This window comes from Megalobrama amblycephala, linkage group LG10, assembly GCF_018812025.1.
Source record: "Megalobrama amblycephala isolate DHTTF-2021 linkage group LG10, ASM1881202v1, whole genome shotgun sequence".
Lineage (NCBI taxonomy): Eukaryota > Metazoa > Chordata > Actinopteri > Cypriniformes > Xenocyprididae > Megalobrama > Megalobrama amblycephala.
In genome coordinates, this window is record NC_063053.1 from 6,995,716 (window position 1) to 7,005,742 (window position 10,027).

General features: G+C 34.7%; 1 protein-coding gene and 1 long non-coding RNA gene across 2 annotated transcripts; one reads left to right on the plus strand and one right to left on the minus strand.

The window, feature by feature from the left end:
• Window positions 1-297: 297 nt before the first annotated feature.
• On the minus strand, window positions 298-8,945 carry LOC125276593. The gene is made up of 18 exons (XM_048204211.1): window positions 8,776-8,945; window positions 8,344-8,688; window positions 7,899-8,258; window positions 7,649-7,750; window positions 7,237-7,332; window positions 7,026-7,127; window positions 5,883-5,969; window positions 4,573-4,734; window positions 4,344-4,427; window positions 4,107-4,244; window positions 3,813-3,905; window positions 3,549-3,632; window positions 3,298-3,390; window positions 3,126-3,224; window positions 3,021-3,039; window positions 2,811-2,865; window positions 2,422-2,526; window positions 298-1,564 (listed from the first exon to the last, which is right to left on the minus strand). Exons 1-18 carry the CDS (start codon window positions 8,819-8,821, stop codon window positions 1,415-1,417), a joined length of 2,220 nt encoding a protein of 739 aa, XP_048060168.1. The 5' UTR covers window positions 8,822-8,945; the 3' UTR covers window positions 298-1,414.
• LOC125276595 lies at window positions 1,480-3,698 on the plus strand. Its single transcript, XR_007186703.1, has 3 exons — window positions 1,480-1,522; window positions 2,443-2,484; window positions 3,552-3,698. It is a non-coding gene; the product is annotated as an uncharacterized LOC125276595 (long non-coding RNA).
• Window positions 8,946-10,027: the final 1,082 nt, after the last annotated feature.

Below are 10,027 nucleotides of genomic sequence, written 5' to 3' on the forward strand. Positions count from 1 at the left end.
CATGATGCTGCCGATTGGTTTTGTGTTTCTTTTTTAGCTGGAGTAGCATATCAGGAGGAAGGGAAGATTTATAAATTTTTATTATAGGATCACTCTACATCTTTTCAGACAAATGTTTGAAATGTTATTCAAATGGCTATAATTAATCTGTGTGTGAAACCTTTTAAAGAAATCCATGCAGTTATATTTAGAATATGGGAATAAACAATAACAATGCCTTCAGAGCCTTTTTTCCCACTGAGAATAATGATTCTAAATGATTCTAAAAAAAAAAAAAAAAAAACAAGATTTGTGCAAACTCATTTTTTATTCATTTTTTTTTTCATGTCTACTACAATGGATACCAGGACTGAAGCATCAAAAAATTAATCACATTTTAACCATACATTACTTATGAACTAGAATTTAAACAGTATGTGAACTAGCATTGAAGATTTTGAAAAGAACACATACTGTAACAATAAGCGATGCAATAAGAATGTAGGAAAAAATGTAAGATGGTAGGATGAAGTCTCAAAACCATGTTTGGTTCTTTTGTTGGTTGCAGTGTGTGAATGGGAGCATGTGTGTATATGTCTGTGTGTTTGTGAGTGTGTTTGTGTATACTTTTTGGTTTTGATATATGATTGTGTGCATTAGTGTGTGTGTTGCTGTGTATGCACTCATTTCACATTCGCTGTTTCTGTTTTTCACTAAAACTAATGAAAAACTGAGCTGACAGTTTATGGTCACAACACTGAAGACATAAAATCAGATAAAAATATTAATAATTAATTTGATTAACACCTAATATCCATTGCAATGGACATCAGACTTTTAAAAAATCCTGTGTTCTACAGCTCTGAAAGATATTCAAACTAACTTTGAATATTATCACTTGATATTATTAAGATTATAATAGGTTCAAGTTGATGATGCTACCATGAACATAACTCTGCATATAAAGCCCGGAACACACCAAGCCAACGGTTTTCTCTGTGTGTTCCGCACCGTTGGCTGAAGTTGGTCCTCGTCTGCTAGTCGGTCAGTCGGCCATCTGATCATTCTGATTGGCTGTTCAGCTACTGCCACATGCTGGTACAGAAAGGCATTACGCAGGCGCAGAACGGACATGCTACTTTGGCCGTCGGGTGTCGAGTGTCAGTTTGGTGTGTCAGGGCAACTTTGGACCCTGACACTGCCAACGTAGTCTGCTTTCGTCGCCACTAGTAGTGTGTTCCGGGCTTAAAAGGTAAAAAAGGAGCTCACCCTCCTCCTATTTGTTTAGCCATACTTGTCTTTGGTGATGCCTGATGTTACAGGACATACTTTAATTGTGATTGGTTGATCAGGGACCAATCCGTGACCAGGTAGTACTCATATTATAAAAACATAAAATCTTGCTGGTTTAAACCAAAAACCATGTGATGTCCATTCAAATGAATGCAGGGTCTGAAGGGGTTAAACTAAGATTTAAAACCTCTTGTTCTCGCTCTTCCAGGAATGGCGCAGCCTCTGGCTGACATCCTTGAGTCTCAGAAAGGTGAGTCTCTGAGAAATTATCTGATTCAGCAATGTCTCCTCCCTGTAATTGTGAACACAGACAGTTATTTCAGGATTTATAGGATTTATAGGATAAATGTTAAGAGCAATATAAGTTGAGTTCTCCATTGAGGAGTTTTTAAACTACACTCTGGCATCAGAGCATAAACATCAAGGTAACACGTTACAGCAATGCAATAAAATGCATTTAAAAGTGTTTACCATTATTTTAGTTCCTTCATTTTAATTAACACTTGGTAAAGCAATTAAACAATGCAAAATAATACTAAGAAATTTCAGCTGTGAAAAAATTCCATTACTAGGTCATCATATACTGCTGATGTGTTTGTGTGTACTTGCTGCTTATGATTAATATATGATTGTGTGCATATAGCATCAAGGCATCAGTGTGTGTTGCTGTGTATGCACTCATTTCACATTTGCTGTTTCTGTTTTTCACTAAAACTTATGCAAAACTGAATGACAGTTTATGCTCACAACACTGAAGACATAAAATCAGATAAAAATATTAATAATTAATTTTAATAAAACCTAATATCCATTGTGCTGGACATCAAACTTTTAAAAAATTCTGTGTTCTACAGCTCTGAAAGATCTTCAAACTAACTTTGAATATTATCACTTGATACCATTAAGATTATATTAGGTGTAAGGTGATGATGCTACCAAGAACATAACTCTACATATAAAAGCTAAAAAAGATCAGATTAAGTTATGGGTCATACTTTTACTTTTGTAATTGGTTGATCAGGGACCAATCAGTGACCAGGAAGTACCCATATTATAAAAACATAAAATCCTATTGGTTTAAACCAAAAACCATGTGATGTTCATTCAAATGAATGCAGGGTCTGAAGGGGTTAAATTAAGATTTTAAACCTCTTGTTCTCGCTCTTCCAGGAATCTTGCAGCCTCTGGCTGACATCCTTGAGTCTCAGAAAGGTGAGTCTCTGAGAAATTATTTGATTCAGCAATGTCTCCTCCCTGTAATTGTGAACACAGACAGTTATTTCAGGATTTATATGATAAATGTTAAGAAGAGCAATATAAGTTTAGATTCCCATTGAGGAATTTTTAAACTATACTCTGGCATCAGAGCATAAACATCAGGGTAACACATTACAGCAATGCAATAAAATGCATTTAAAAGTGTTTACCATTATTTTAGTTCCTTCATTTTGTTAAACAACAACTAAGTTGTAAACCAAACAACATACCTGTGACTTTACTCTTTGCCCTCAAATATTCAGCCTCTAAATCAAAGTTACCTGTGGTGTGCACTGTGCCGCAAAGTCCCTCAGCGCATAAAGTTCCTTCTGTACACTGAAAGACAATCAATTAACACTTGCTAAAGCAACTAAACAATGCAAAATAATACGAATAAACTTCAGCTGTGAAAAAGTTCCATTATTGGATCGTCATATACTGCTGACTTCAAATTGAAAAAAATATTATTTTAAGGAAAAATGTAAACTTACTCTCTCCCTGCAACTGCCCCTGTAAAACAAGAGTAAAGACAATGACAGTGAGCTGCATCATTAAAAGCTCTTATACCTGTGTCAAAACATACCAATGAAACTTACAGTATGCATAGATCTGTAAAACCAGCCACACACCAGACATAACGCTTTCGAACGGCAGCACTATTACACGCAGATCGTCCACTGTTCTCTCCCCCTTGTCTTGTAAACAGAAGAATTTAGTGTCCTCTTCAACAGAACCTTACAAAAATATTGTTTAAGTGTTAACACTTACAAACTTGCAGTATTAATTCTGTGGCAAGAGAAACAGAGTTGACCACTGGCAGACCTGCCACCCCATACATGAACAAAGTAGTGTAAATGACATCTGCAAAAGAGAAGAAGTTAATAAGATATACAAGTATTACGCATTTTTAAGCCCTACTGATTTTTTAAAAACAGATGTTTTTGCCACAAAGTAACTACAAATCTCAAAGTTTTCTTGACTTCTTTCCTCATTTTCAGACTTTCAGTTTATTTTGTTACCAGGAACTGTTCTGGAGAATCGTGTTGGTGCAATCGCAGTCAAGATGTGGAGCAGAACTGTGACAAAGATCCATCCAAAACGCTCTATGATCAATGACACATTATAATAGTCAGGTAACAATCGCTGGAAAGACATGCTATACCATAAAAAGTAAAAAAACAAACCAAGCAAAACGTAAAAGTAACAATGCAACCAACTTGTTTTTTTGTTTTTTTCGAAATAAACAGGGCAACTGATTTTGCTGACATTTGACACCAACTTACCGTTCGAATACTCCAGAATCTTGTTAAGATAATATAAAATAAATGCAGTATGCCCGATGAGCGTAATCACCATAACGTTTACCCAAACTAAATCTAGGACAAAGATAGTGAGAGACAGAAAGATCATTATTGATACAGCCAGCATGTTACTAATATAACAAATATAATTTAAAAAATTTTCAAAGTCAGTCATTGATTTTGGATTTGTCCAAAGAGGGAACATGACAAATAAACATTTTCATTTGTGACATGTAAAATGAAACGCATTAAAACTACTTTTGTTTGTGTACTTACAACATCTCCATATGAGTGCATGAAGTTGATTTTTGTCAAGTTTTGAACAAAGGTACTGTCGAATTGCTGGAATTGGAAGAACTATGAATGATATGGCAGCAGATATTCCCCCAAAAGCATATGTCATTATAATCATGGCTGAAAATTAAAACAGACACATTTTAATGTCTGTAAGTAAATAAATATCTAAAACAAGAGACAGATCCTGGATAACTTATAAATACAATTCCTACTTACATTCATCAACACTTGGTGATCTATAGAAGAAGAGACGCATTTGAAGAAAGTTGCTTGACTGCATGAGAACGTGTCCTAATGACTCTACGTGACAGAAATCACACATATGACTATAGACCATTACACTTTACATGCAGCCTAGTGGTTAAAGATCTGGAAATCTGGCTTTAATGTAATTGTAGACAATTTCATAAGCATAAAAATTACAACAGAATACATTTTTACATACTTGTTACAAATCGAAGGGAAAAATGAATATCAAAAAAATGTGTTAAGAAAATGTTGCTTAAAGCTTGAAGAGATGCCGGCATGGATGACAGCAGAATAACCCCAACACTGACAAGCACGGCTTCATTCCTCTGAGATGCATTCCAAAGATCATGAAGAACAGCTACAAAAGAAAGATGATACAAGAATTACATATATCCATAATTGTATCCCCTAAAACTCATCCTTGATAATCAAAATTACATATTTAAATGTATTTTCCTCTGAAAATAATTTCTTCATGCCTGAAATAGCTTGAATGTAACATCATGTACACCCTTGCTTCATTTAGGAACCATAAATATGCTAATTAGTCCCCGCCTCCACTCAATCACCCCACCTGATCCACTCGGTCAACTTTACTGTGGTCAAATGGCAAGTGGAAATACTGGTTTAATTCAGCCATTTACTGTATGTTTGAACCTACAGCTGATTCAGAAGAAGAGGAAGAGCGAATTATACAGGGTTGTCTACAAGTTGATGTATCGGAAAGGTAATGTGTTTTATGCATCGCTCTCTAGTCTCTACAATGTCGGACACATAACGGTATTGATATTAGACTTTGGCTTGACTACGTTATCAAACAGTAATAATTTGTTGCTAATGTTACACAAACCATGTTTCCGGTCATCATCTCAGAGTCAGACTACCTTTTAAAAATCACCATCCTTAGAAACGCTTTGAACATCATAGAAAGTCAGTAGAGAAAGGCATATAGTTCATCGTAACATCATAATTTACATCATATACATTATTCACCCGCTATATTGCTATATGTACGTGTTTTTTCTTGTCCCTTCTTAAAGGTGATTTTGTGCTCAATGATAGGAAAAGCCCCACCCCGCATGTTGACGGAACTGGTTACATGTTTGTAATGGTAGGAAATGTTTTTGAGTCTGTCTTTGGTTCACTGCAGTTTTAAGGAGAAAATACTCAGCAATGGTGTTGACTGATGAATTTGCACGTTTTGTCTTAAAGTATATTAAAAACGCTACATATATACATCAGGGGTGTTTCCTCCGAGGAGCCAAGAGAGGCAGCGCCTCCTCAAAAAAAAAAAAAAAAAAAACTTTGAGGAAATATATACTGATATTACAAAAATAAACCAATGCAAATATTACAAAATGTGACATTAAAAAGTGTAAAAGTCACTTGTTTTTATAAGGTAGGCAGGCAAGGTTACAGCGGGATACACATAAACAAGATTAAAGTCTTAGAACATATTAAATGAATAAATTCTTTACATTAAGACTTTAAAACCTGCCTCCTTACCTGAGCAAAATGCAGTGGAAATCAGAAGATATGCAACAGGAATACTTGTATATTCAATTACTCTGTGGATGAAACCTGGAAAATCAACTGGGAAAAAAAAAAAAAAACATTTTTAGAGGAATAAGACAATTATTTGTACAACTTTCCATAACATTTAAAATTTTTAAGAGTTTTAGAGAACTAGAATTTACGGAAGAGGATTAGGGCCAAGCAATAATAAAAAAATAAAACCATCTCGAGATTAAAGTTGTTAAATTTCAAGAAAAAACTTGTTAAATTTCGAGAAAAAAGTCGAGATAAAATGTTGAGAATAAACATTAAATTACGAGAAAAAACTTGTTAAATTTCGAGAAAAAAGTCGAGATAAAATGTTGAGAATAAATTCATTAAATTACGAGAAAAAAGTCGTTAAATTACGAGAACAAATTTGTTAAATTATGAGAAAAATGTCGTTAAATTTCGAGAAAAAAGTCAAGATAAAATGTTGAGAATAAAGTCATTAAATTACGAGAAAAAAGTCGTTAAATTACGAGAACAAATTTGTTAAATTATGAGAAAAATGTCATTAAATTTCGAGAAAAAAGTCGAGATAAAATGTTGAGAGTAAAGTCATTAAATTACGAGAAAAAAGTCGAGATAAAATGTTGAGAATAAACTCATTACATTATGAGAATAAAGTCATTAAATTACGAAAAAAAAGTCGGAATTTAACGAATTTGTTCTCGTAATTTAATGACTTTATTCTCAATTATTTCTCGAAATTTAACGAGTTTTTTCACGTAATTTAACGAGTTTATTCTCAACATTTTATTTCGACTTTTTTCTCGAAATTTAACGAGTTTTTTCTCGAAATTTAACAACTTTAATCTCGAGATGGTTTTATTTTTTTATTATTGCTTGGCCCTAATCCTCTTCCGTAAGAATTTAAATGCAAACCATTTCATAAAAATGAAACCATATTCATACAGTTATATTTAAACATTTATATTAGTTGCTTTCATAATTACTGTAGAATTTACTGGCAAACTAAGACTTCTTTTTACAACTTAAAATTTTTGAACTTATGTACAATGCCGTATGAAATGCATTATGGAACATATAATACAATCAAACAATGTTTTTCATTAAAATACTCATACATACCAGAAACTGTTGTATTCCAATTAAAATAAGGAGCCATAAGAAACAATAAAAGGATCCTTGTCAGATTAATTACTGCACACATCGTTACCTCAACTACAGACCCTGAGAAAAGCAGTAACAAAACAAAGTCATCAGAGAGAGAAAAAAAAGATGGGTAAATAATACCGTTGCTGACAATGCATGCAGATTTAGAAAAGTTAAAGACACATACCTTCAATTACACCCCACAGAACAAATGCAACAGATAAACAGATGTTGGGACAGACAACTTGCAAATAATTTATGTACATGGGCTTTTTCCCAGTATCTGCAGAAGAGCATAAACGTCATTTACAACCATTTAGTATGACTGTTGTGTGTACTATTGTCTTCTTTAGAGCTGCTCTACAGCAGAATTCACTTCGGTTTGCATCATTGAATCATTATCTTCCCGTTTATCACTGTAAAGCTGCTTTGAAACAATCTATATATTGTATAAAGCACCATATAAATAAAGGTGACTTGACTAGATATTTACATATAAACAGTGATGCAATGGAAGAATAAGAGAACAGCATCTTATTAATGTACAATTGCTATACATTAATAATATAACACTTAAAAGCATACTTCATAATGCTTACCTTTTCTGCTTATATAGATTGTGACCGGAATACTTAATACAAAAGTCAGAAAGAGGGAAATAAAGCAAAGCATCAGTGTAATGATGTGCAGAGCAGACATTCCTACATGGGAGACACAATGATTTTACTGACATTAGATTAAGCTTGTGTTAAAAAGAACGATTTGACACAACAACAAAAAATTGTACTATAATAATAATGTACCGACCCAAACTTTTGAATGGTTCAGTGTATTTCTCAGATGACTTACCCAACCGCCCTATTTCCACAGTTGCAGAGCTCACTGTATATTCTGCGTGGACTTCACACATGTATTCTCCCTTGTCGGCAGTCTGGACATTTCTTAGCCTCAGTGAGAAGTTGCCTTTGGGAATTTCCTCTCTGAAGAACTCTGCTCTGTCTCTGTAATGCTCGTGAGACGATTCTGGGAATATCGTCCCATTTTGGAAAAGTAAGACAAGGACGATGTCTGACTTTTTGTCCACCTTCTTCCATGAGACCTCGTCAAAGTGTTGAGGAGGAATATGCGAGTCAACCATGCAATTTAGGACAACCTCCTCACCAACACTTCCAAACACAATTTGATCTTCTCCTGTCACAACTACACGCTCTGTCATAAATAAAAGACAAATGATCATTCTGACAAAACAACAACAAAACAGGCATTTTTAAAGACTCTTTTAATGAATACTTACCCACGTGTTGAATTGTAACAGGGATCTCTCCAACGTCCTGGTCAGAGTAAACTACACATCTGTAGATACCAGTGTCCTTGACTGTTATATTTTCCAACAGGATTGAAAAGTTTCCTTTAAAGATCTGCTCGGGAAAGAAATGTGCTCTGTCCCTGTAAGACGGATACTGAGCCTCAGGTCTGTCCTCTCCATTCTGAAACAAGTGCACGTATGCCTGTTCACCTGTCTTCCTCCATTCAACCTTCAGCCCCTCCACAGGTAAGGGGGTTTCCACAGAGCAGGGGAGGGTGATGGAACCTCCCAGTTGTGCAACCAGAGACTCAGCAGGTCCTTGAACCAAGAGCCCTTAAAAAACAAAACATGAAACAACAGCAATCCAGATGGGACTGTTATGGAGAAAGTCATAAACACTACAAAGCATGTGATCCATACCTTCAGTTGTGAGAAGAGCTGCTGCTGCTATCAAGACTCTAAACATGTTTAGGGACACACCAAACCGACGCCAAAGAACTACCTCTAATGAAAGCCGACTGTGTTGTCACAGAAAAAAATCTGTGCCTGTCCTGAACACACCGACAGGACAATAGGCGAAACTAGCACGCGCGTTCTGCGCCTGCGTGTAAAGGAGATAACAGTCTATTTAAGATTTATTCGTCTATATTCGTCATTCAGAAAGTGAAACCGAAACTAAGACTACATGTAATACAAACCATGAACAAAGCAGCGCTTGCTTACCGTTATCAATCATGCTGAGCATGTTTTTTAAATTCAAATTCAAATTTGCTTTATTGGCATGACTTACACAGTATTGCCAAAGCAGTGGCCATTACATAAGCAATAAACAAATAATCAGTATATAATGCATAAACAAAATAAGAATAAACAAATATACATATATATAGATAGATAGATAGATAGATAGATAGATAGATAGATAGATAGATAGATAGATAGAAATACAAGAAATAACAACAGCAACAAAAAAAGAACTGTATATTAAGAATATTTCTAAATCTAGTTCTTTATTCCACTCAGCTTATGTTATTATGAAAATATTCGCGCAATGGAAAGCTCAGGCAAGATGACGTAAAATTAGAACATTCTGTTTGTGGCGTCATGATTTTTAATCAGAACGTTTGCTCGTTTTCTCATTCGCTAAACTGAGCAGCCAATCAGAGTTCTCTCTGTCCCAGGGTTAGTTAACCCCAAAAATGAAAATTCTGTCATTAATAATTACTCACCCTCATGTCGTTCTACACCACCTTCGTTCATCTTCGGAACAAAAATTATGATATTTTTGATGAAATCCGAGGGTTTCTGAACCTCACGTAGGCAGCAATGTCATTGCACCTTTTGAGGTCCAGAAAGGTATTAAAGACATTGTGCGTTTACATGGAGCATTGTAATCCGTTTAAAAATCCAATCTGAATGAAAATGCTCCATATAAACACCTCAATCGGAATAAAAATGCCCAAACCAAATTAAATTGTAATCAGTTTGAGAGGGGTGAGATAAACTTTTCTATAAACCGAACAAAATAAAAATTCTGCCATGTAAACGCGTTAAACCGATTACTTTGCATCTACGTCACGTCAAGAGGTAGTGGTCGTCAGAATTCAAAATTGCGGTAGCAAAATTAAACAGGAGTAAAACTAAAACAAAACATTTATTAAATACACTGAAG

Bases quoted from the DNA above. Each gene is read 5' to 3' on its own strand.
- LOC125276593 (XM_048204211.1), bottom strand. From the start codon at position 8,821: ATGTTTAGAGTCTTGATAGCAGCAGCAGCTCTTCTCACAACTGAAG. The intron at 4,245-4,343 runs GTAAGTAGGAAT...TTTAATTTTCAG, and splicing joins ATCACCAAGTGTTGATGAAT to CCATGATTATAATGACATAT. The intron at 2,527-2,810 runs GTAACTTTGATT...TCACAATTACAG, and splicing joins CGGCACAGTGCACACCACAG to GGAGGAGACATTGCTGAATC.